The sequence below is a fragment of the Etheostoma spectabile genome, chromosome 21, assembly GCF_008692095.1.
Source record: "Etheostoma spectabile isolate EspeVRDwgs_2016 chromosome 21, UIUC_Espe_1.0, whole genome shotgun sequence".
Classification (NCBI taxonomy): Eukaryota; Metazoa; Chordata; class Actinopteri; order Perciformes; family Percidae; genus Etheostoma; species Etheostoma spectabile.
Window position 1 is genome coordinate 22,033,151 of NC_045753.1, and position 26,336 is coordinate 22,059,486.

A 26,336-nucleotide genomic window follows, 5' to 3' on the forward strand; every position below is an offset into this window, starting at 1 on the left:
TATTAAAAGCATGAGAAATACTGAAAAACAGCACACGATCAGAGGCTCTGTCTGGAACCAGGTATGACCACGGAGGATTCCCTTAACTACTCTGGGTGTAGGGGTGAAAGTGTTTGCTGAAAGGGCTTTTCCTACCATAGTATGAAAAATATGTCCCCGTTCCCTCTCTCTTTCTATTTCATGACAGCTGAACTGAAGTAACCTCTAATTCCCTGCTTCTCACGTCAACTTTTTCTGACAATCACATGATATTTTTCATGTCACAGGGCTCGGCTTGTTACTAAAGATTAGCATATTATGCTGAGGAGTAATTCCAGAGCTGCAGTGTGTTTCCGATATCAGCTAACAGGACTTAAATCTTCTGGGTGACAAGTGATTGTTTTTTTTCCCTCCTACCAGACCTCCTATGTCCCTGCATTTGATAAATGGAGTGGAGCTTTCAATTGGCCGACATGGTCTCTTTATGTGCAGCACTGCTGTGTTGTATGGATCATTTAGGGATCCCATTGTTATGGTAGTGAGCTAGCAGGGGTTTGGCAAATCTTATCAGAATGGAGATCTGGCACTATCCAAAAAATCACAGAATAACCGATAAGTCCTTCATCACACAGTGATCTGATTCATCAGCATAATGAGCTAAATATGCTAAAGAGTGACTCAGATTCTAAATACTCTGTTTTCTTCCTTCATTGTTTTAGTGAGACAGTTAACTGAGTTATCTGTTTAACTGATTTTGTGTAAAGCACTTTGAATTGCCCTGTTGCTGAAATGTGCTATACAAATAAAGCTGCCTTGCCTTGCCTTGCCTGAGTTTAGTAAGAGAAACCCCCGAACAACAATTTATTTGGAAAACATAATTTACTTAATACTGGTGAATACTGTAAGGGCTTTAATGGAAAACAGTTGTACATGGAGTTCCTCATTCTAGTGTTGCCTTTTCCAATTGCTTATATTGCTGGTTAACATCTCCGTAATTGTCTGTGTGTGAGCAAGGTGCATCTAGGGGCATGCACCACTGGATAAATCCCATTTGTATCCCATATTTGGAGTTCGCCAAAAACATGCCAATGCTTTTACTCTCCCAGCGCACAGACTAGACCATTAACTCAGCCAACAAAATCTCCTAATGGGTCGATGAAAGATGAATTATTCATCTGGGCTAGGTTGCATCGGCCTGGTTTTCTTGTGCAGACACACGTCTTGTTGCTCACCTTGGCTCCGTGAGAACAGCTGAGCAAAACCATCTGAGACTCTCTGCTGACCGTGTGGTTGTAGCTTGTAGCTCCATCCTATTTGGTGTGGGCTACCACTTCAGGTCCCATGTTTAGCTCCCCTATACCACAGTACTAATGGTGGAGGACTCCTCTGACTTGCCCTGTTTGCTGGGCAATGACTTAAGATACTCCAGGTGTCTGCGGGCGTCCTCCTGATTAGCCCTGACATAGTAGACCAAGTAGGAGATGACCATGGTGAACCAGCCAAACATGACGACCAGCATGGCCACATCTGTAGTCCTCTTCATCACCACACATAGGTCTATGTCTGGAGCCAACAGGAAGGCAAGTCCTTGAACTCCTATTTCCTCCGGATCTGAAGTCTGGCACACAATGCCCGTCAGCGACGCAGGCTCCAGGTCCACACGGGGCATGGCCATCTGCAAGTTGCAGTCACAATGCCAGGGATTGTTTGTTAGGTTGGCGCGAGATCGCAGGCCCTCGAAGGCCTCAGGGTTAAAGTTGACTAACTTGTTAGAAGAAAGGTCTAGGAACTGTAGTGTGGAGCCCAGGCCTCTGAATGCACCTGGTTCTAACTGGCTAAGTTCATTGTGGGATAGATCCAGTTCAACCAGGTAGGGCAAACCTGCAAAAGCATTTGTTGGTACTGTAGTGAAGAGGTTGAAGTCCAGGTAGATGCGTTGTGTGTCATTGGGGATATCCTGGGGGATCTCTGTGAGATGCAGGTTGCTGCAGCGCACCGTCTTGCCGCCGCTATCGCTCTCAGAGCAGTAGCAGCTCTTGGAGCAACTGATGGCAGCATGGTGGAAGCAGAAGGTCATTAGCACCAAGCTGTGCAGCAGCAAACACATGACCACTGAGTGGCGCAGTAACCAGTCTGCAAGTAGGGACATCGTTGGATACGGGCATGCTCCAGGAAGGACCACCTGGGCGCAGGAGGTGCAGTCCACATCAACCTCCCCAGTAGCTGTTGAGCCTGTGACATAAAAAGCAACAGAAAGTCACATTAGCAGTGGTGGGAGGCTACCCTTTGAAAAAAGAGAAATGCAGATGTACTGTGAAATTGTGTTCTCATGCAAAACACGGGTGATTAAGAGTGTTCTTTAGAGTCTACAGTGTTATCGAATGCAGAAATCGGGGGGTGCAGGAGCTTCTCTGATTGCAATGAGGAGGAGGCAGCAGGGGTAGTGCATGTGAGCATGTTGTGGGCAAGAAACAACATGAATTTCTGTTTTATTTCCAGGAAAGTCTGAGGATCAAACATTCCCTTCATACCAACTAAATAAACAAGCTACGAAAATCCTTTGGTGTCACTGTGCCTACTTTATAATTGACATCCCCGCTATGCGGGGCTATTTCAGTACACAGAGAGTGGCATTAACATAGCAATGTGACACCATGAGGAACAAAATGTTCCAAAGAAAACATAAAACTAGATTTTTCATGCTCATAAGTTAAATACTGTAAATCCGGTTTCTAGTTATTTCTAATACTATTGCTGCCATTCTGATGCAACAATTGTATTAAAAGTGACAATTAAAAATGTCCAAGCTTGGTGTCTGTTGAGCGGTTGCTAGTCCACAAGGTAATTTAGTGCAAGTAACACAGAGGTAAAAGCTTGTCTGTGTCCTGTAAATTACACTTCATATTTTGTATGAAAGCCTTTGAAAATAGCACGTCTACCGACCCTAACACACTTCATTAATAGCTGATCAGGGCTACCTCCTATCCTGTTACTAATCCTCTTAAGGAAAAACTCCTTAAGTCAGTGTAGCATCAGTGTTGGTCACCCAATCCTTTTGTTGGGGGTAGATGCTAATGTTATAACCAGCACCAAGGCCAACAAAACAGACAATGTGATGGCCTGTCTTCTTTGAGACAAAACACATGAACCACAGAGTTCATCCAGACTTCTTCATTTCTCCAAAATGGCCAGAGACTGGGCAAGATCCACTTACCAAGATTAAAAAATGAAATCGATCTCTAAGTACCTCAAAGTATCAGATGGCGTTTGGGGCGTAGAGGGCCGTGTGTAGTGGCAACGTCGGTGTGTATGTGTGTGTTAAAGGGGACAGATGACTTGTCTACGAGGCACAGCTAATAGCACTCATTGTGGTACGCCGGTTTTAGAGATGCCTGCCAGACAATCCCAATAATGAGGGCGAGATGGAGGCTGATGCACCAGAGCAAAAAACTCCGCTATTAGGAAGCCCTGCTGTCGTTTGCTTCCCTTCAGACATAAGATGTTTAGCCGTGCAACTTCCAAAGGATTTCCCTCCGTATGTCGTGGCAGCAAGATGCATGAGAAAGTAACACAGCATGACAGATGGAGTTTAAGTGAAAATAAAAGTCTTGCCAAAACGTAATGAGTAACGTGAGTAACCTCCTGTAAAGGCTGTACTTTTCTCGTCACACGGAGCGCCAGCCCGGTATTTAGCTGAGAGATAATAGGGGGGCAGAAGGCTGGTGACGGAAGAGAAGAAAGCATGCGGGCACACAAAGCACAGGGTGAGAGAGAGAATGATATCAAGAGGATTTTTTTTTGGGAGGGGGGTGGGGGGTTGGGGGTAGCGTTACAATAACACAGAGAACACTGCATGACACTAATGAGACATCGAGGAAAGAGGTAAATGTTAGTCAGTCACAGGGAGAGCTGATGAAGACAGCTGGAGGGCAGACGAAGGAGATGAACCGAAAAGAGAGGGTGTAAACCTAATGAGTGACAGGTTGGGGCACCAAAGATTGTGCAACCAAAATATGCTTATCCAAGGCACAGCCTAAAGTCATAAGCACGAGTCATTTTACTAATGGCCCTTATGACAAATATAACCCATCTTACAGCCATATACAGTAAATGCAATACATCAGTTTGCCTCTAAATCTGGCGAGGGCTTCATCAAAGTTCCCAACGTCATTGCTGAGATAAATCACCCTCCTGCTTTTAATTTAAACAATAAATACAGTGCTCTGGCTGCCAAAGGTCAGTCTTTCACTTCATAAATCCACTGCTGTCACTGCTGCACTGACAAATCTCTGGCACCAATATGAGGAGCAAGACAAGAGGGGCATTAAGATGCAAAACGAATATATGATGATAAAAGTGTTTTTTTATGTGTAAATCTGATTTCATATAGAAGCACAGCTGTAAGTATTGCAAGTAAGCTGCTGTTTTCTAGTTATCAATGGGGGGGGGGGGATGACAGAAAAGGAAACAGGAGCATTCTTGACATAGGCTATTTAACTTGAAATCCAGGCTTTTAATGCAACTGTAATCATATTAAAATGCTTTTAGCTTTGTCCACTCCAAACCCCTCACACAATGATTTCAACAACATTGCATTTGGTAGATTTCCACTGTACCACCTGAAGACCCCATTCCCCCCCCCCGTGGAACAACCATTTGAAGTTAACTAGAGAATACGCATTGCACACTGTTACCGGAGGGTAGTTATGTGTAATGGCATTTAATGTACAGCATGTTAGGGATTAATAAGGGTTTGATCTCATTGACATTGTCATCAGTTTAAATAGCTCTTCAGGATCAATATCCTCAACAGTACTACACAGATGTTATTACTTTACTTCATATTAATCTCAACACAAGCTGAGGTCATTTAATGCGCAAAATGAAAGCGCAACAGTGGGTTAAGGAGTATCAGTTCCTGTTTAAATTATAATGCTATACGCAACAAGCATCTGAAAATGAACTCAAAGCACATGAGATAATAAGGCGATGCCGCGTGGGAACTGATCCCCGTGTTAAGTTTGTCTTTTCCTCCTGTTTTAGTCAACACCATCCAGTGGCTGTTTCCAGTGCCAATCAGGTTTAGAAACCTCGCATTAAAACTCGAAAACAGCTGTTATTTCGTGGATTTTAGAAAATGTCTCGATGGATGCAATATCACAAATAAAGCATATGCTTTTGGATCAGTAACACACACACACTCACGTCTTTGCCGCTTTCCCTCTCCTTTTCATGATGTTTTCTCAGCAATTGCCCAGCAATGAAATGGTCCAGCAGATCAGAGCGCACGGCGAAAGGCGGTTCGGTCAATGTCTTGGTTCGCTTCCATCAGGTCCTCTTGCAGCTCGTTAAACTTGTGCTGGGAGTCGCTCTGGCAAACACCACCCGCCACTGGAAATGCTTCGACAGTGCAGCCTTTTAGTTTCTACGCAACCAGAACACTAGGCACAATTGCTGGAGCCAGCGCGAATGGACAAGGATGCAGCAGCGCGAGGGCAAGACATGTCAATGATGGCGGTGTCTCACTCACTCTGATCCTGGATGTGGCAAAAAAAAAAAATAGTCCCATTGATGTAAAGTTTAAAATGGCAGACACTTGGCGCGCAATGCGTTTACGCACAGAAGGAAAGGGTTAATGGCTGGTAGATTTGGTCGCATCTGGAAGGATTGTTGGAAATGCATGTATAATATGTAATGAAGGGTCTGATTACATTCATATGCATCTGTTGATTGCAGTCAGTGGATCTGATGTGCATGCATCAGGTGCCAGTAAAATAGGGGGTACCCCTCCCTCACACACACACACACACACACACACACACACACACACACACACACACACACACACAGCGTGATCTTATACGCAGTGCTCATACTGTACAGACCGGTTAGTTTTACAGCTGACACTAATCGTGGTTGGTCAGAAGCTTGTTGTTTCTAACATGCATGCCAGGGCGGTGGATCTGTGGCCGTCTCCGTCTCCGGGCACTTTTCCTGCCTGCCTCCAGCCGATAAGGAAGCCTAATCAAATCTACTGTAAAAACAGACGTGTATAGGCACTGGCCTGAGAGAGTCTGCCAAGCACATCATAAGGTATTAATGGAATTAAAATCAATAAAGTGGGATACTCCACCCAAACTCCCTCCCTGGTGCCTTGAAATAGCAAACAGTGTATGATGAACTGCAGCTAGGGTCTTTCTTTCTTTCTTTCTTTCTTTCTTTCTTTCTTTCTTTCTTTCTTTCTTTCTTTCCTCATCCTGTCTGTCTCTGTCCAGTTACTGAAATATTACCATTCTCTCTCTCTCTCTCTCTCTCTCTCTCTCTCTCTCTCTCTCTCTCTCTCTCTCTCTCTCTCTCTCTCTCTCTCTCTCTCTCTCTCTCTCTCTCTCTCTCTCTCTCTCTCAATAATGCTCTTTAAAATTAAAATTCCAGTAGGTTACTATGCAACTTGGTTTCTGTTTTGAACAATGTTAGCTCTGTATGAAAAGCTGGATTACCAACCGGGACAAAGTGTGTTTTTGCTTGTGTTGCAATTTGATTATTTTTGTTATACTTCTAAAACAATAAAAACTGAAGTGGTAAGTGTCCTTATAGGTTGTTGAAGCATTTTACCTACCCACCAGTGGCTTTATCCAACCTTGACTGCATGAATGGTAAATAATCTGTTTTCTATTCATCGATAGGATGTGTTTCAGCGCTTTTTATTTGTATCATAGACTTTTCATTGCAAGTCAGAGTTAAATATCGCTGTTCTGTAATATATTTCTTCTTATATGTCCCTGTCCTCATCCCTGTCTCATTTGGACAATATACTGTATATACAGTATATATACACAGGTAAACCAAAGATTGTACCACTATTTTAGGGATTTTCGGTGCAAGGTCTTCTAGATATCATAAAGTATTTTTGTTTGTCACTTCGGTCGCATCACTTGTCCTTCTGTTATCTTTTGTGCTACTCAGGCAACATCTCTTTTTTCTCTGTAAACTATCAGTGATGAGCATCCAGACTAACCTGCAGGAGATGTAGATTGCACAATGCAAAATGCATTCATATTGGGTTATTGGGCTGCTATGTTTTATGGTTGCTTTTTTTTTTTAGCCCTCCAAATAATTGCTTTGCTTGTTAAGTTCAGGTTGAACTGTTTACACATCAGCTTAGGCTTGTTTTTCTTTTGCCTCATTGGATTCCAGCAGAGAACCATAACATGTGTGCATGTCAGTTCCCATGAGAAACACATATAACTTGGTGTTAATTGTTGCCGCTCTAATCCCTCCTTTTACAGCCCGGAGGTTAAGAGGATGCTCTTGTCAATTAGAAGGCAATCAGATAGGTGGAGGAAGAGCATGTGACAGCGAAACACCAGAAAATAGGATTACTTTCTACAGAGGAGAGTGCACTGCGAGCCAGTCTTTCCCAGCTTTATCAGATTACTTTGAATTCTCTGCTGTGGTTGGCAGATAGATGACACTTTATGCATTATCAACCAAGCATTAGTCTTGATAGACTACATTTTCCAAATGGATCAAAGTCCTTTTTCCCCCTTCTTACTTTTTAATCTCCAGCCTGTCAAGCATCTCAAAGCAGGCCTAGGCGTCCTCTCTGACCTGTGCAGGTGGTAGAACAGCAAGCTGACATCAATCCATGAAGCTAAAGTGTTGAGTGGGAATTTGGCTGAAAAACTATTAGCATTAAAGCTTTTACAATGCCATCGAAACAGGGTGGGAATGTTTTACCAGTCTGTGTGCTCTGAGTTGCAGTGGAACAACAGGAGTCATATTAATGACATCTCTCCCTTTCATTCTCATTTTCTATCCTACTTTGTCTCGCCTGCTCACACAAACACGCATACTTATACTGAAGCACACAGAAACACACTCTCTGGCTCCCAGCTAGCTCCTCATCCCTGAGCAGGATCAAAGTCCTGCCGTGTCTTTGTGAATACATTACTTCTTCTTTTTTTTAAATTTATCTTACCTTACCTGTCTTGAACCTTTTAATCAAAAACTGTGAGAGAGGTGTATTAAAGGATTTCACCGCTACTGCCCGTAACCGAGGGGTTCGCCTCACCTCATCTTTCCTGTGAAGGGCCTGGTCTTTGAAGTCTGGTATCATCGACATTACAGAGACAATGGACTTGATCCTTGTTGAATCCCTCACTGATAGAGCTATGGTCAGCTGGGTCACGTCTCAAAACCACAAGAGCCTTCAGTAAAAGCAGATCGTAATTGGTTTAATGCTCCACTGTTCCAAGAGGATTATTTTTGTTGCTCATGTATACTTTTTATGGAAATGTGTTTGCAAATAGAATAACGCTATACAACATTTTAAGTATGTTTTCGGTCATTGGTACCCAACCTTGGGCTTGGGACCCCCACAAGGGGTTGTGAGATTAATCCAAGGGGTCACAAAATGATTACTAAAAAACTGATTTGCAATGTTCTTTTTTTGACCTTTCTCAAATCTTTACTTTTTTCTTTATTTCTGTACACATTTTTATTTGATCTCTTCAAGGATCTAACAATAGTTCTTTCCTTCAGCCCCCCCACCCCCCACCATTTGTGCAGATGTATAGCTGTTGTGTTTGCAAAACACCGATAACATTTCCCCAAGTGTACAATCAACAAAGTGGCGTCAGTGACTGTTATGTATAGCATCTTAAATGTTAAGTAGTTGCCTGCACTTGCCTGCCAACACAGGATAGAGGTGGCTAAAGCTGTTTTCCACTGCCCTTTTAAAGTAATTAATAATTCTTAGCCCTTCATTGTGCCTGACATATTCACAATGACAGCCAGGGAGGGGTGTTCACCTTAAAGGTCATGTTATGCACCTCCCAGGACACTACTGGAAATGTGATGGTCAAAACATGACCCATAAAGTCTTCCAGTGCTGGAAGTGTTAGAGATTTTCTGACAATGTCATTTTTGTTTGTTATTTTTGACAATGTAAAAGGCTTAAATACTCATAAGTTATATTTTAAAAATATACCAGTACTATTTGTCGTCTAGTTTGCTCTTCTTCCTGTGAGCATCTGCACACACTCATTTTTCTACCAACAACAGTTTGCTGCCAGTTGTTTCAGCTGTCACACACACATGCAAATTGCCTGAGCCAAATACTCCCAGTAAACACAAAGCTTTAATTTCAATTTTCCCTTTCCCATGATTATTTCATTATGAGGGAGCCTTTAATACAAAACACATTTTGTATTAAAGACTCAAATTAAAATATTTAATGGATGAGTTGTGGGCAGAGGTATTATTTGACTCATGTATGCACTTTGACCTAACAATATTCTTTTAAAGATCTTGTTTTATGTTTTGGGAAATATGCTTACCTGCTGCCTTGCTGAGCGTTAGATGAGAAGATCGATAGCACTCTAGTGGTATCAATCTTCTCATGTAACTTGGGGAAAACGTGAATAAGTGTATTTCCTAAAATGCCAAACTATTCCTTTAAGATGAAGTAGTGACGATTCAGTCTAAAAGTAGCAATACAATATCTCAAATAGCTTTTTTTTTTTTGCTGCCCCACATCTCAACATAAGACCTATATTTTCAAATCCACTTTGGAGAGCTCTGATGGTCCACTTCTATATCTTATCTTTGCTGGTCTTTGGGGGCTGAGGAGCCAACATGACGAAAAAAGATGCACGTTGAAGGCAAGGCAAGGCAGCATTATTTGTATAGCACATTTCAGCAACAAGGCAACTCAAAGTGCTTCACGTAAAACAATAAAGAGCAGTTAAAAACAATTAAGAAATTAAAAAGAAATAAAATATAATAAAAGTTACAGTGCAGTATGAGAAATAAACATTAAAGAGAAGTTAAAGCAGTTAAAAATATAAAAGCAAATAAGATTGTCATATAATTTTAACAATGCAACTTTAGTATAGGAAATTAACAATTATTTAAAGAAAGACAACGTAAAAAAAAAGCTCTTCAGCCTTGATTTAAAAGAACTGAGAATAGCGGCGGACCTGTTAGTTTTCCTGAACTCGTTGAACCATTTTGTGGAAACCCAAACTTTGTTGACCAATACGGTATCTTAGCTTAAAATACGGTATACCATACAGGCAGAACCATGTTTCTCTACCATTTCATTCACCAAGGGCCCTGCAGGATCATGTGACTTTTTACTCTGGTTACCCATAACCAAGAGTGGAAGTACTTCTCTTTAGACTACAATATAGTCATCACTATAATGCTTAATTCCTACTGTTTCTTGTAGGTTTTACCATAAACTCTATGTCACACTCGCGTTGGAGAAATTCTCAAAACTATGTTTGTTTCCTGTTCAGAAATGCCCCCAGAATGGCCACAACCCCAATCTCACAAATTGTTAAACACAAACAACCTAAAATGTACCAAGTTACTCAGGTGACTTCAATTTTGGTTTCAGCCAACAATAATGATAATAATTTCCCTTTTTTGTCGGTTAATCACTGAACCATTTTGTGGAAACCCAAACTTTGTTGACCAATACAGTAGGCATTCTACACAGGCAGAACCATATTTCTTTACCATCTCATCCACCACGGGCCCCGAAAGCATCCTTATCAATGGAGACTGCCAACTGATATATTTTTGAAAACCCTACTTCAGGCTCTGACATACCTGTGCTCAGCTGGAATCAGCAGTTGTTTACCTGTCACCCTAATATCGGTAAAGCAGCTCTATTCTTGTATGACACAGGGAATCAAGCTGCACCAAACAGCCCCTTTAGATAACTATCAACACATCTGACACGTCATGTTTCTTTTTTCCCCAACAGGCAAACTGTATCAGGCCTTAGAAAACAGGGCCATCAATAAATAAACAGGAAAGCAGGTGGTACTAAGAGCGCGGGTGTCCATCTACTTTGCTAACATCTCTCAGCAACTTCGGATGGGCGACTATTTTTGGATGCCGAGTACTTAGCATTCCCTGTTTCAGACTGCCCACCAGTACCAGATATGATACAGTCTGTGTGTGAGCGTGCTACTAGGTTCGAATAGTAATGTCATAGTTGCAAACAAAATATATATGTAGATAAAGATTGATGTTTATTTACTGGTGAACACTGGTCAACCTAGAGGAAAAATACACCAGGAGAATAAAGTCTAGAGTAAAGAAAATCAACAGAGAGTCCAGTCAACCCAACAACTGCCTCTTCTCTGCTCTTCTCTCTTGCCGAGTGAAAAAAGATTACTACCACTCACATCTGTTGATCCCATGTAATATAAAGCTATAGGCAGGAGACATTTAGTTTAGCTTAGCATACAGACTGAAAGCAGGTGGAAACAGCTAGCAATCCTGAGTGTTGCACATTAGGGAAAAAAAGGATGAGGGCTGTGGCTGCCACATTCTTTATTTTTTTTAAAGGAGATCAATCATTCTTTCCGGCTGAACATACCAAGTGCAAAATCAACTTGCAATGTGTGTTTGCGCCTCCATTCACGTGTGCGGCTGTGGGTGTATTTGTGTACATACACTCCACTGCATCCGCTGGACTGCAGCTCTTCAGCCCTATTATTATCATCATGCCAAGGCCAGATGAGTGGGCAACTTAGCAGAGGAAGACAGATAAGTATGATCGAACTGTTAGATAAATCAGGGTACTCCATTTCCATTCACTGTTAGCAACGTCCAGTCCAGAAAGATACAATCCTGTCTTTTCTCTGTAGTGCTTTCTTAAATCCTCCACTGTATCACTTCACATTAACTAACACAATTGAAAGCTGCGCATGATGATACTAGCTGTGAAATGCATCAGTTTAGGGCTATCGTGAAACTTCAACAGCACACTTCTAGGGGGAGACAAGCTTGTTAAATTACTAAATAGCTCTTAGGCAGCTATCATGTACAGTGTGTATGTGTGTGTGAGAGATTGGAGTGAATGAAAGAGAGAGAGAGAGAGAGAGAGAGAGAGAGAGAGAGTAATGCTGGGAATGATTGAAGCAAAATTGAAACAGAACACTTTAGGTGAACAGGAATGCTGCACTGACAGAAGAGAAAACACTCATTTTTTCTGCATTGTTACATTTAAAAAGACAGTAACAGTTTGTACAATGGTGTTATTAGCACTACTGATCAATGTCTACTGATCACCCCTTCAGCAGGGGTGAGCTTGTTGCAGTGATTGTCTGAACCATCCAGGGCGACCCAGTCAGCCAGTATGTCTATGACAGATCTTATTATTTCTGACTTAACTGGTATGGGTATTTGTTTGTACGCACATCTTGATTAATCAAAGGGATCCATTTTGGGGACTACTATTGCCTTCTATTGTACATGTAAATGCTTGTGTGTGAGAAGCAGCTGTCACCTGCTGTTTTTTGGCTGTACCTCTGATGCTGATGAAAACTAGACTTTACAGAGAGGTGTTAAATGATGTGATGCAGGTGTATAGCTTCAAGGCGAGATTTGAATATGATGGGATGTGCATGGATGTTGAATATTGCAGCTTCTCTTAGCTCCATGAATCCTGATTGCCATTATGGAGCTGTGAATATTACAGTTTCTCTGATCTCTATAAATCCTGCAGGATTATACAGCTAGCATTTTAAGCTTCAGAGAATATTGTACAGCTTTAAAAGTGCCATACTGTAGCTTGTGGGATATGCCATCAATAGCAACAGGCCGTTGGTAACCAATTAATTTAGACAATTTTATTATGGGACAGAATTAAGTTTAAGTCAATAGTTTGATGAGGAGTAACCAGACATTTTTTTCACCAAGAATATGGTCAAAAGCTTGAGAAGCTATTTAATAAAAGTGAGTATTGGATAATATACTGAATTAAAACTTCTGACAAAAATTATATCTGTTTTTCCACTGAATTTAGATTTTTAAGATATGTGGCTACACACTATACATACAGTGCAAGCAAATGAAACAATATACAAAGGGCTATAGTGCTGACTTTCAAGTTTAATGGCAGTTCCATCAATATCCAATTACATTACACGCCATTTTAGCTGACGCTTTTTTATTTAAAGCAACTTACAATTACTACACCTCTGGGGCAACTATGGGTTAAGTGTCTTGCTCAGGTACACATTGGTTGATGTAGGCTACCGCAGTGGGAATTGAACTCAGATCTCCCACACCAAAGGCGTGTGTCACATCCACTGCGCCATCACCACCCACAGATGCACCACATTCTCTGAAGCCTAAACTGCTCGCCGTATAATCCTGCAGGCTTTATAGTGATCAGAGAAACTGTGATTTTCACAACTCCATAATGGCAATTAAGATTCACGGAGCTAAGAGAAGCTGCAATATTCAACATCTGCACACAGCGTATTCAAATCTCGTCTTGAAGCTGTACACCTGGATCACATAATTTAACACCTCTGAAAAGTCTAGTTTTCATCAGCACCAGAGGTACAGCCAAAGTACAGCAGGTGACAGCTGCTTCTCACACACAAGAAAGAGTGTGGTTTAGTCCTGCAGGGGTAAATCTTTTATACGAGTACAATAACATGTATAAAATGTTACTGGCTCTGACACTACTCACCCAATAATCATCTCCAAACACCTTTAAAACTCAAAGTCAGCACTCCAATCTCATGATTTTTACTACCGTGTGCTGCAGTATGGCCAAAAACAATAGAATGAAACTGCTCATATACACAGTGACCACTCTTAAAATGTAATGGGCGATATAAGCTGCTGTTCATGTAACTAAACATGCATGTGTAGGCCCAACAATTGTGGGAAATGGTACATCTTGATTATTTTTTTCTTGAATGGACAGGTGTCCGTGTCATAGGGTGATGTCATGGACTGTATATTATTACTAATATGAATAGTCTATGAGTTATACACATATTCCGCAAATTCATTTTGAAGCACGATTCTATTCTATTTTTTTCTATCTTGGGAAGCCGATTGGCCATGAGACACAATGTAGGCGGGCTTAGACCTCTTTAGGCGTAGGTGATTGGTTGTTTATTGGGGGAAAACGTATTTTGCGTTTCTCATTGGAGGGAAACGTCAGAAGGCCCTTCGTTTGATTGGTCAATGTAGCTGGCGGGATATATCCGAATTTTCAAACTGTGTTCTTGAATCATTCAACGTCGATACGTTTTAGTGCAGCTAAACAGAAGTTAGCTAGTTTTAGGACTAAGCTCGGTGGGCGTTGATTAGCAAACGTTAGTTATAAACGGAGTCAAAAGTTATTGCGATACCAAAGGTTTACCAGTAAACATAAGAAAAATGGCTGAACCACTGAAGGTAATTTTTATTAACTTCAAAATGTAGTTACTGCTAACGTTAGCTAGTTTAACGTTAGCTACTGTAAAACTAGCTGGCTAGCCATCAGCTAGTCAACGTTTACGTACAGTGAGACTTGTTAGCTACGGTTAAAGTTAGCTAGTTAACAATATTTAGTACAACTTTAACATAGTTGACGTTTATTCACTGGTCAATAAAAGAACAATGTTTAATGTACCCCAGGAACCCCCCTCCCTCCCAGACACACGGGACGACATTAAATGTGATGTAATGTTAGCTTTAGTTTTTAGAAGCCATGTTACGGTCCATAACACGTTAACCATCTGGGTACCGTTAGCTTAATTAGCTAACGTGAATGTTGACGATAACGTTACATCCCTATCTATGCCATTGAAGAAATAACGTTACTTGTCTCACAGCATGCCTTGCACACTCAAAACTAGCTGATGTTATGTTATTCATTTAGGATTAATGTTAACTTGAGTGTAACAGTTTTAGTTCGAAAGACAAGGTGGAACTGCACTCAAATGGTATTTTTAATTTTGAAAGTAACGTAAGGCACAAGCAGAACTTGTTTGGTCAGCAGTGTTTACATTTCAAAACTGGTGGTATTGTGACCTCACGTTCGAGAGACATTTGAAAAATGGCTGGCTGTAACCAGTAACACCCGCTCGTCTAAAATGTCCTCCACATTGTAATCAAATCCCAACAACGCCAATCAGATGTTTTGTAGACTGCACTCATTTTACGTTTTTCAGTTGAAATGCCTTTTTGTGTTCACCAAATTGTCTGCGGTTTTGTCAACATTAAAAGTCAAGAGTCAAGTAATTACAACAATGCAGAGCTGTTTGATCTTTCATTGCGATGTTATTGATCATTGTATAGAGGTTACTTTAAACACAAATAGAATCCCTGCTCCATTATGCAAGATGAAATGAAAATAAGTAAAAAAGATGAATTCACATAAAAGATAACCATGTGTCATTCGCTTCAGCCCTTCTTTGAAAACAAGCCGGTGGAAAGGACGAAGAAAGATCCGAAGCGGCTGTCAGTGGAGAGGATCTATCAGAAGAAGACGCAGTTGGAGCACATTTTGCTCCGACCGGACTCCTACATCGGCTCTGTGGAGCCTGTCACCCAAGTAAGAGGTTACTCAATAATGACTGGGTCTTTGAAATCGATGGCTTCTCTAATACACCTTTTATTCATTTAAGACAGGGTCTTCTACGTTTTTTAAGCCAAGGGCCCCTCAAAAGAGAGACGAAGCAGGGAACCCCTACCACATATATTGTATAAAATTAAGTTGCATACTAAACTGGGCCTACAATAACGTGTAGGTGACCTTAAGGGACACAAACAAAACAATAATTGTTGGCATATTTTATAAATCATCTTTTAATGTTTAACATACATGTGGCACAAGAATCTTAGGATTTGCTGTGTTTGTAGATGACTATCTTATAGGCCACTAAGCCAATCATCAGTGGTGATTTAAGTTTGGTAATATGTCATGAATACATTTGTATTCAGGAAAATCCTTTTTGACAATAATTTGGAGGCCGCCTGCAGTGACTCTGAGGACCCCCTGTTGAATATCACTGATTTAAGACATTGGGTAAATCTCCATGGAGCTGATTTGAGAGTGGGCTATTTGAGATTTTTGCTGAAGAATTTTGCTCTCACTGCAGAGTTGCAGGATGTTGAGTAGTCACCAGTTGACTTCTTTCCTTAGCAAATGTGGGTGTATGATGAGGATGATGGACTGAACTGCCGTGATGTAACGTTTGTGCCTGGGCTTTACAAGATTTTTGATGAGATCCTTGGTGAGTAAATATTTCTCATAATTCTTGATGTTTTGTCTAAATAGACAAAAGTTTGGCTGGCCCACTATCCTGAAGTTTTTTTTTAATTCTTTCTACAGTAAATGCAGCTGACAATAAGCAGAGGGATAACGGCATGTCCTGCATCAAGATCAATATTGATATGTGAGTAATATTGGTATATAATAAAATATTATATAATCCCACCTTAGTGTCCCTTTGCATGTAGTTTGTACAATAGCCCCAGCTCATATTCAGCTTTCTTTGGTGCCACAGAAGCACATTAGAAAATGTGTGTGTCTTTTATTTTCAGAGAAAACAACACCATCAGTGTGTGGAATAATGGTAAGGGTATTCCTGTGGTGGAGCACAAGGTGGAAAAGGTCTACGTGCCCGCTCTCATCTTTGGACAGCTACTCACCTCCAGTAACTATGACGATGACGAGAAGAAAGTCACTGGTAGGACTGAATGTGGAATTTTAAAGTCAATTTATATGTAAATGCTGTTTAAACAACCTGGGTTTTATAGATTGTTTTTAGTTTTGGCCATCTTGGCTTTTGGTTATAACATTTTTTTGTACCAATGAAATTGCAGAGATTTTGGCATGTGAAGACAATGTTAGACGCAACTTTACAATAGGGTCTAACAAGGTTAGTCAGCCATGATCACAGATTTTACCAAAAACCCAGGGTTAAATGTGATATTTAAACCATTGGGAAGCAAATATTTTATCATATTGGTGGATTGGCAAACTATGAGCATAAGACCCAGGTTGTCGTAATTTCAAGCTGTTTTTTCGTGTTTAATCAGTAGACCGTTAATTTGCTAGTATCCTAACCCACATCTTCGTTCATACCAAAACTTGTTCTTTAGGTGGACGCAATGGATATGGGGCTAAGCTTTGCAACATCTTTAGCACAAAGTTCACTGTAGAGACTGCCTGTAAAGAGTCAAAGAAGATATTTAAGCAGGTAGGAAAGAGGCTGAGAAACATTGCTCTTTTGTAATCATTGTAACTTGTAAGAGAAAAATGTAATTTCACAATATGTCCATGTTTTTCTACAGACTTGGTACGACAACATGGGCAGAGCAGGGGATTATAACCTCAAACCCTTTGAAGGAGAGGAATACACTTGCATCACCTTTAGGCCAGATCTTGCCAAGTTTAAAATGAGCATCTTGGACAAAGACACCGTGGCTCTGATGACCAGGAGGGCCTACGACATCGCTGGATCCTCCAAAGGTGTCCGCGTGTTCTTCAATGGCAAGAGGCTGCCAGTAAGTTACCATGCTGTTTCACTTTTCTGTCTCTCACTTTTCTGCCTGATGCTTTCTGTCAACCACCTACATATCAGCTGTCTTTTACTAAAGTAGAAATGGGTTTTATTTTTCCTCTCAAATATCAATAATTAGATTAAAAATTAACTTTGTAAACATTGTCAATTGTCGAAAAACTTCATTCTAAATTTTGAAGCAGATTTCGAAGTTTCCGGTTTATTTCCAGCTGAGAAATCATTTTGAAAATGTAACCATTTCTTTTCTTGGCATTTAGACTTCTACATATTATGGAATTTCTCATCTTAAACTTTTACTAGCTGTGTATGAGTGAGGGTTTTTAATGGTACAAACAGGAATAACTTTACCAATCATTTTCATCCATTTGGAATTGCCTATTGAGTTTGAACTGATTTTACTGATCATTGCATAAGCCTGTAGGGGTAAATCTTGTGATCAAAACTAAGGCCACTCTTGTACTCCAGCTTACAGGTTTCCGTAGCTACGTGGACATGTATTTGAAGGACAAGGTGGACGAGCTTGGCGGTGACCTTACTGTGGTCCACGAGGTTGTCAACCAGCGCTGGGAGGTCTGCCTCACCATGAGTGAGAAAGGTTTCCAGCAAGTCAGCTTTGTCAACAGTATTGCCACGACCAAAGTAATGTCCGTGTGTTAGATTACTTTATTAGTGCATTTTTTTGTACAGTACATGTGACAGTGTGGTTGGGTTATGAACTCAATGTCATACCAATAATTACATTTCTTAAGTATACTGTTGGAATACTGAGTGCCAATATCAATTTATCTTAATTCGTCAGCCGTGTTACATCGGACTGCAGCTTTTGTGCATTTTAAGGCTGACTGAACTAGTAGACCATGTTTTTTGGCAGCTGAGTGTTTGTTTGGCTGCTCTCCCAGCTGCTTTGTGTCACGATGATTAAGACTTATGTCCTTTTATTCTGTAAATGGGATTTTGTGTTTGTCCTCTGGACCTCAGGGAGGAAGGCATGTCGACTACGTGGCTGACCAGGTGGTTGCAAAGCTCATTGAAGTGGTGAAGAAGAAGAATAAAGCTGGGGTGGCCATCAAGCCTTTCCAGGTATAGTCATCGTGCTGGGAACTCAGATGCATGTATAATATAATCTGAACTGAGTATAATATAGGGCTGCAAGTATCAATTATTTATATAATTGATTCATCTATTGATTTATTTTTCTGATGAATCGGATAAAAAAACAAAACGAAAGCTTTACTTTCCAACCCATTATTTGAAAACTATGCACAAACAGGTAGCTCCTTGAACATCCCTGAGCTGTTATAATAATAATAATAATAATAATAATGGACTAACACAAAAAAACATGCACATATATGCTTTACGTCTGCTTTTAATTGTGCACAAAGAGATGTATATTTTTGTTTAACTGATTAAAGCACAGAATGTATACATGACAACAGATCAAAAAAATTAACGGGCCAAAAAAAGACAAGTGAATGAAAATGTCTTTAGTCTTGCAAACTACGTACCCCTGAGTTACTGCTGTTATTAACAAGCTAACAATAACGCTGACATGTAAACACCAGCACCAGAAGAGCCCACTGGGAGATGTTACGTTCCTCACTTCAAAGCGTAAAACGTTCAAAAGTAAGATTCTGTAGTGACTTACCCATAGATGCATATGGCAGTAAATATATCTGTGGTGACTTACACTGCTGTTCAACTCTTCTTCCTTCATTAGGACTCATGTTTACGTTTTAGGTGCTGAATCATCACCGTGGTGCTCCTGTGCCATGCCATGTTGCTTTTGCATATCTCGCAATTGACACACTTTTTTTGATTTATTTCGTGTGAAACTCTCCCACACCTTTGATGATTTAGGGCCTACTGATTTCTCTCCTGTCGCCATGTGTTTCAGAACAATGTTACTGGTCTCTCCAATGGTCTTTCCTCTACCTCCACTCAAATCAAAAAGAAATGTTTTACTCAAACATAATAGTTACGCGACACAACCAATCAATAATGAAATTAGTTGCCAATCAAGTTTTATTAATTCAGTTGTTGCAGCCCTAGTATAATATTATACATATTCTTTGTTAGCAGAATGCATAACTGAGTATGCTCCATTCCCACTCCCTCCAGGTGAAGAACCACCTTTGGCTGTTTGTCAATTGCTTGGTTGAGAACCCCACCTTTGACTCTCAGACCAAAGAGAACATGACACTGCAGCAGAAGAGCTTTGGGTCCACTTGTCCTCTCAGTGCCAAGTTCATTAAACAGGTGCCAGTGAAGAACCACTTGAATTGCACGCTCACCCAGAGAAGTGTAATCATTCCGACCTTACAAATTTGTCTTTATCTTCTGTTCTCCATAGGCCACATCCTGTGGGATTGTGGAAAGTATCATGAACTGGGTGAAGTTCAAGGCTCAAACCCAGCTCAACAAGAAATGCTCAAGTGTTAAACACACAAAAATCAAAGGGGTGCCTAAACTGGATGATGCCAACGATGCAGGTATTGTATACCTTTTTTGTACAGTCTAACCCTCAAGGAAGCAAATTAGCTGCCATCCTCCTGCAGTAACCATTTTCTCTGGCAGGTGGGAAGAACTCTATTGGCTGCACACTGATCCTTACTGAGGGAGACTCGGCCAAGACGCTCGCTGTGTCTGGGCTGGGAGTGGTCGGCAGGGACCGCTATGGTGTCTTCCCTCTCAGAGGAAAAATGCTCAACGTCCGGGAGGCCTCACTCAAACAGGTTAGATCAACAGCATTTTCCCTCAGCCATTTTATGGCAGCTGCATGGATTTGCAGATGTTTGTCATATAGATAAATCAGTGTTGTTCCCTGCGTGCGTGTGACGAGCAAGTGACTTGCTGCAAGAGTTGAATTGTGTTGAACTTTTCCCTACGCAAGCTATGCGCCATGCAAAGCAATGAACAAGAGACTGATTCTTACTGTTTGAGTTCACTGAAATATAAAACCTATTTCATGAACAGTTATCAGGACACAGACAGGAGGGCTTTTGCTTGTCAGAGCCTTTGCACAAGATTGGATTTGTCGTCCGTAATTATGACTATGCTAATTTAGCTAACTTTAGCTACCCACAATAACAAGCCGTGGTAAGGAAAGGCTAGTATTGCCACTGTTGTAAATTGATCTGTAATTAGGCATGTATGATACCACAGTCAGCTCAACTGTCATTTGTATGGCAGTGATACAGTGGTGCACAGAATCTCCATGGTTACCACACATTCCTGCCGTTACCTGGCGTTTTAATTGTGGAGCGTTGTCCTCCATATGAGGAGCATAGTAGACCTAGCGAATCCACGCGACTATGCAGGCAAAGTGTTGCTCCCTGTCTGAAAATCCCTTTAGAATGCATAACAATAGGTTCAATCAGAGAAAACCATATTGGGCATCATCTGTCTGTGATGTAGTTCAGCAAACCGCTGAGAGTAAAAATTGTTTGGTCTTCCTCTTCAGATCATGGAGAACGCTGAAATCAACAGCATCATTAAGATCATTGGCCTTCAGTACAAGAAGAACTACAGCGACCCAGAATCCCTCAAGACTCTACGTTACGGCAAGATCATGATCATGACAGATCAGGTGTGCCAGCAGTTTTCATTTGATCTCTATTACCATCTCAGACATCTATTCTATGTGTAGAAGTTTAAGTGGTATTAATCTTTAGCTTTACCGATTTACATTTATATGACTAGACTCTGCTGTATTCCTGTGATTGTGACAGGATCAAGATGGCTCCCACATTAAGGGCCTTGTAATCAACTTCATCCACCATAACTGGCCATCGTTGCTGCGCCACAACTTCCTGGAAGAGTTCATCACCCCCATCATCAAGGTACATAATCTCCCCAAAAGTCTCACACTGAAACCCCCTGGATGTTTGGGCTGTTGCTGTTTTTATTGGATTTTTTTTGTTGGAAATGGTGAAGTGATGTTGTGGATATTGCATGTTACCTGAAACTAAGGTGATTTCTAGCCCTGAAAGAGGTAAAACTTTGAGTAGTCTTCCTGAATTTGCAACAACACTGCCATCTGGTGTTAAAACCACAGAACACTTGCTTTTACAGATTTACCGTCAAAAAAGATTTATGAATCCTTTTTGATAGTGGTCATATCCTATCTTTATTTTAGCATTTTGTTGCCAACCATATAAGGCTGTTTAATTACTAGGTAAGAAGATGAGAAGTGGTTGTAGATTACCAATATTTTTCTCTTTCTAGGTATCTCAGAAGAAAACCGCACTGTCTTTCTACAGTATCCCTGAATTCAACCAATGGAAGGACAGCCAGTCCAACCTCAAATCTTGGAAAATAAAATACTACAAAGGTTTGTTACAAAACCCGTGTATGGTAGTTAAGAAAATACAAGTAAGCAACCCTTCATACCTGGCCAATGTCATGGATAGTCTTGTGGCATTATAATAGCTCTTTCTAAAATGTTGTGGCCTTTGTTCATCCAGGTTTGGGAACCAGCACATCGCAGGAAGCCAAGGAGTACTTTTCTGATATGCAGAGACACCGTATCCCTTTCAAGTACTCTGGACCTGAAGACGATGAAGCTATCACCCTGGTAAGATGTTACCCGTCTGTTTGGCTCATTCAACAGCTGATTAAATGTATAGTACGCACTGGGGAGGATCACGTGAAATGTAATTGTTGAGACACCCCGTAGTGCATTTGTAAACCTATCGCAGCATGCACTATAAATTATCTCAAACGTCTTGGCTAGGATATAATTAGCAGTCAAAGTATTGATAACTGATTCTTTTCTTTTTTTAATGCCCAGGCCTTTAGCAAGAAGAAAGTGGAAGAGCGGAAAGAGTGGCTGACCAACTTCATGGTCGACAGGCGCCAGCGCAGGGCTCACAACCTGCCTGAGGTAACGGCCATCAATTGGTGAACGTGGCATGCTTTATTATTGTTTTATGTTTAGTTTTACTTTATCTTTTACCGTCTCTTCACAGGATTACCTGTACGGTCAGGCCACCAAGTCCCTCTCCTATAACGACTTTGTCAACAAGGAGCTGGTACTTTTTTCCAACTCTGACAACGAGAGATCAATCCCCTGCCTAGTGGACGGTGCGAGATACGATTATGAGCACATTTGTAACTCTAAAGAAACCCTGTTTGTTATGGGAGTGGTTTGATGTGTGTCTGCATTTGTGTTTATGTCAGGTCTGAAACCAGGCCAGAGGAAGGTGATGTTCTGTTGCTTCAAGAGGAATGATAAGCGGGAGGTGAAGGTGGCCCAGTTGGCTGGCTCGGTGGCTGAGATGTCTGCCTACCACCACGGAGAGGTAAGATGACATTACACTTTAATGAGTTGATTTTCTGCATGGGTTTACAATGTTGATTTTTTTTATTTTTTTGGTAAACTTTCTGAGAAGCCTTCTCTGTCTTTTCAGTGTCTTAAGCAGTCTGTTGTTTTGATTTCTGGCTGTTTCTTTCATATGTTTGCCTTCAGCTTGTACAGTGATTTGAAATTTGATACTGTCATCCTGGCTTCTGCCAGACCTGACTAGATTCATAAAGGTTTGCGTTAATCAAACATTAGTTTGGAGTACAATAAGTACAAAACAACCTTTCAAAGCAAAATAATTTCTGCTGACTCTGTTTTGGTGAGCACTGCTAGCTATGTTTAGCATTTGTGATATTAAGATTCAATCTGGTGAACTGTTCGTTTTTCAGGTCTCTTTGATGATGACCATTACTGGTTTGGCCCAGAACTTTGTGGGAAGCAACAACTTGAACCTGTTGCAGCCACTGGGTCAGTTTGGAACCAGGTTGAATGGTGGCAAGGACTCTGCCAGCCCTCGATACATCTTCACCATGCTCAGGTTGGTAGCCTCCTTACAATCTACAAATAATCTGAAGCTAAAGGCCTTCTGCACACATTTGAGAATGTGTGTTAATTTCATGATTTAACTGAACTTTCTGTCCTTCCAGCTCTCTGGCCCGTCTTGTTTTCCCAGCTGTGGATGCCAACCTGCTCAAGTACAACTATGACGACAACCAGCGTGTAGAGCCAGAGTGGTACATGCCCATTCTCCCCACTGTGTTGGTGAACGGCTCCGAAGGTATTGGCACAGGCTGGTCCAGCAAGATCCCCAACTTTGACATACGAGAGATCATCAGCAACATACACCGCATGCTCAATGGCGATGAGCCTCTGCCAATGGTGAGGACCAGGATGGCTAATGCTTTCTGAGATTAATTTGTTGTCTTCCGCTGTACAAATCAGATGGTGAGCGTGCCTTTTTTATTTTTCCCCCCAAAGCTTCCAAGCTACAAAGGCTTCAAAGGCACAATTGAGAAGGTGATGGACAACCAGTACGTCATAAGTGGAGAGGTGGCCATCATTGATTCCACCACCATTGAGATCTCTGAATTGCCTGTCAAAACCTGGACACAGGTTAGTCACTAAAGCTTTGTCCTTCCTGTTGGCGATGTGTTCAGGATGTTCCATCATGTATGTTAATGGTGTTTTCCAGCATAGGCCCAAATTCAATTACTCATTTAAAGTACTTTTTGTGACCATTTTAATTACCTCTACATGCTATTTCACATGATTGTGTGTGGTCTAGTCTTACAAGGAGAACGTGCTGGAGCCAATGATGAATGGCACAGAGAAGGTTCCTCCTCTGATCACAGACTACAAGGAATACCACACTGACTCCACCGTGCGCTTTGTGGTCAAGATGGCACCAGAGAAGCTGAGTGAGGCGGAGGCGGCTGGCCTCCACAAAGTCTTCAAACTTCAGAACAGCCTCACCTGCAATTCTATGGTAAATGCTACTATGCATATACAATACGTGTATTTTGGCGACTCAGGGTGGATCAAGTCTTGTACTTAAAAAAAAAAAAAAAAAAAAAAAAAAAAAAAAGCATTGACAAATGACTTAACCTGTTCCAAACCGTCTTATTTTCTCTTTTTGTTAGGTTCTGTTTGACCATGTGGGCAGCCTGAAGAAGTATGAATCTGTGCAGGATATTCTCAAGGACTTCTTTGAGTTGAGGATGAAGTACTATGTGCTGAGAAAGGATTGGTTGATTGGCATGCTGGGAGCAGAGGGGGCTAAACTCACCAACCAGGCCCGCTTCATCCTGGAGAAAATCCAGGGCACCTTGGTCATTGGTTAGTAGCTCGTTACATTTTTTTGTTTAAAGCATACAGTGGTGCAATTTAATTTGAAAGACATACAAACAAGAAAGATACATGGTTTTTATATTTACATTACTGTCCAATAATTGTGAATTATTATATAGTGCAAGGTCCAGCCATAAAATGAAATGCTATGAAAAGCTATTTAAATTTTCCATTGTAATATTTATGGCAATCCCAATTTATCATTTTAGCCATAATTGTGCAGACATAGAATGTGTTTCAATTTCCCCTGATCAAAAATATTAATACGGTTCATCTACTTGTAGAGAATAAACCAAAGAAGGAACTGATTCGCATGCTGCAGGAGATGGGCTACGACTCTGACCCAGTCAAGGCTTGGAAAGAGGCTCAGGAGAAGGTGGGACACTTGGAGTCATGTGGCCTTCAGCTGCATTAATCAGGAGTGCTAGATAATCAGCCTCCAATTGAGCAAATAACATTGTTTGTGTTCATGCTCTTTAGAATGAGGAGATTATCGAAGAAGAAGAGGAGGGAGCGGAGGAGAAGGAGGATACCAGCGGGCCTGACTACAACTACCTGCTGAGCATGCCCATGTGGTACTTGACCAAAGAGAAGAAAGATGAGCTGTGCAAACAGAGGGATGCTAAGGTGTGATGTCAGCTATGCTGCAATCATATGAGGGTTCAAATTTAAAATTCACATTGGTTTAGGGTTTTTATCTGACCCAAGTGCTGTTTTATAGTTGACAGAGCTGAACACCCTGAAGAAGAAAGCTCCAGCAGACCTGTGGAAGGAAGACCTCGCTGCTTTCTGCGAGGAACTGGAGGTATTGGCTCTTAATCTGTCTACACTTTCTATACTTTGCGCATGGATTTCCATACATCCAACCACACCTCCTCAGTCACACATGGTCAATTACAGTATGTCCACCACAGTTTAACAAAAATCGGCAATACAATATGCTAATTGACAGTCAAGTTGCCAATCCTGTATGAGCGTGTTGAGCACTGATTCAAACCTCTGGTTTTATTCAGAATTTTCACTGTCAAGCTTTCCCCTCCTGAATAATCTTCTGATCTTGTTTCTCTTGTGCTCAGATTGTCGAGGCAAAAGAAAAGCAAGATGAGGCCATGCCTGTCGTTAAAAAGGGGGCTGGAAAAGGCAAAATTATGAAGGTGAAGCAGGAGACTCTGCCCACACCGCAGGGACGCCGCGTTATCCCCCGCATTACCAGCGCCATGAAAGCCGATGCTAACAAGAAGGCTGAACTTAAGAAAGGAGAAGGCAAGAAGGGCAGAAAAATCAAGGTATGTCTTTTCAAAAAGAAAAATTGTTATTCTAGTCTGCCTTGAAGTTATTTATAGTATATTGGGTTAGTAGTCAGCGTTATTCCAACTGTCAGAATATCTGCGTCTTGGAACATTTGTTTGGTACAGCACACTCCAAATGAAAGTAACATTTACCTTGACCTCATTTCTGTAATTTAGGGTGAAGATGTTGTGATAAAGATGGAGTTTGGAGAAGATGGAGAGAACACAGAGCCGAGTGAGGAGATTGGCTTGGTTGCACGACTGAGCAAGAAAACTAAAACCCAGGCAAAGGAAAAAGGTGAGAACGGCTGATAATGTTACATTGACCATCACCATTGAACATCTTGAGTTGATTTTGAGTACATTCAGAGTTTCACAGGTGTTCACTGAACTTGTGCCTTAAAGGCTCTCTGTTAAAAAGCAGGTCAGATCAGACTCAATTTTGGGATAAGGATATTCATTTATTTTGTGCATTGGTGGGACCTCTTTCAACCAAACATGCATAAAACACACCAAACCTTTGGGAAATTGTCTTTTTATTGAACTATTCGAGCAACAATACTGTAGTATAAGAAAAAT

At 41.1% G+C, this 26,336-nt stretch overlaps 3 protein-coding genes across 6 annotated transcripts in view; 2 read left to right on the forward strand and 1 right to left on the reverse strand.

Moving 5' to 3' along the window:
- Positions 1–844: 844 nt before the first annotated feature.
- lrrc3ca (leucine rich repeat containing 3Ca) lies at positions 845–8,120 on the reverse strand. Of its 3 annotated transcripts, none has more exons than XM_032502979.1 (2): positions 8,051–8,120; positions 845–2,211 (listed from the first exon to the last, which is right to left on the reverse strand). In XM_032502979.1, exon 2 carries the CDS (start codon positions 2,126–2,128, stop codon positions 1,334–1,336), a length of 795 nt encoding a protein of 264 aa, XP_032358870.1. In that variant the 5' UTR covers positions 2,129–2,211; positions 8,051–8,120; the 3' UTR covers positions 845–1,333. The 3 variants fall into 3 exon arrangements, with proteins under 3 accessions (XP_032358870.1, XP_032358869.1, XP_032358868.1); XM_032502978.1 differs by lacking the exon at positions 8,051–8,120 and adding an exon at positions 5,179–5,708; XM_032502977.1 differs by lacking the exon at positions 8,051–8,120 and adding an exon at positions 5,185–5,705.
- A 5,875-nt stretch (positions 8,121–13,995) lies between these two features.
- The window catches only part of top2a (DNA topoisomerase II alpha), a 15,106-nt gene continuing 2,765 nt past the window's right edge, over positions 13,996–26,336 (forward strand). The window contains exons 1-29 of one of the 2 annotated variants that reach the window (XM_032502611.1): positions 13,996–14,199; positions 15,194–15,340; positions 15,932–16,022; positions 16,121–16,184; positions 16,333–16,478; positions 16,894–16,991; positions 17,086–17,298; positions 17,781–17,954; positions 18,294–18,395; positions 19,437–19,574; positions 19,669–19,807; positions 19,893–20,050; positions 20,779–20,904; positions 21,047–21,157; positions 21,543–21,648; positions 21,782–21,891; positions 22,108–22,200; positions 22,286–22,400; positions 22,497–22,618; positions 23,010–23,158; positions 23,268–23,499; positions 23,599–23,733; positions 23,906–24,106; positions 24,261–24,456; positions 24,753–24,844; positions 24,949–25,095; positions 25,190–25,273; positions 25,545–25,754; positions 25,935–26,055. In XM_032502611.1, the coding sequence (XP_032358502.1) occupies positions 14,182–14,199; positions 15,194–15,340; positions 15,932–16,022; positions 16,121–16,184; positions 16,333–16,478; positions 16,894–16,991; positions 17,086–17,298; positions 17,781–17,954; positions 18,294–18,395; positions 19,437–19,574; positions 19,669–19,807; positions 19,893–20,050; positions 20,779–20,904; positions 21,047–21,157; positions 21,543–21,648; positions 21,782–21,891; positions 22,108–22,200; positions 22,286–22,400; positions 22,497–22,618; positions 23,010–23,158; positions 23,268–23,499; positions 23,599–23,733; positions 23,906–24,106; positions 24,261–24,456; positions 24,753–24,844; positions 24,949–25,095; positions 25,190–25,273; positions 25,545–25,754; positions 25,935–26,055 (3,838 nt within the window). In that variant the 5' untranslated portion in view covers positions 13,996–14,181. The remainder of the gene's footprint in view (positions 14,200–15,193; positions 15,341–15,931; positions 16,023–16,120; positions 16,185–16,332; positions 16,479–16,893; positions 16,992–17,085; positions 17,299–17,780; positions 17,955–18,293; positions 18,396–19,436; positions 19,575–19,668; positions 19,808–19,892; positions 20,051–20,778; positions 20,905–21,046; positions 21,158–21,542; positions 21,649–21,781; positions 21,892–22,107; positions 22,201–22,285; positions 22,401–22,496; positions 22,619–23,009; positions 23,159–23,267; positions 23,500–23,598; positions 23,734–23,905; positions 24,107–24,260; positions 24,457–24,752; positions 24,845–24,948; positions 25,096–25,189; positions 25,274–25,544; positions 25,755–25,934; positions 26,056–26,336) is intronic. The other variant, XM_032502610.1, reaches the window with a different exon arrangement.
- Positions 18,988–26,336, forward strand: part of LOC116671382 (gap junction delta-3 protein) — a 13,477-nt gene continuing 6,128 nt past the window's right edge. The window contains exon 1 of the mRNA XM_032502613.1: positions 18,988–18,993. The gene's annotated coding sequence lies outside the window, so the exon portion shown is untranslated. The remainder of the gene's footprint in view (positions 18,994–26,336) is intronic.

Excerpts from the sequence above, each read along its gene's own strand:
- lrrc3ca (XM_032502979.1), bottom strand. The coding sequence starts at position 2,128 with ATGTCCCTACTTGCAGACTGGTTACTGCGCCACTCAGTGGTCATGTGT.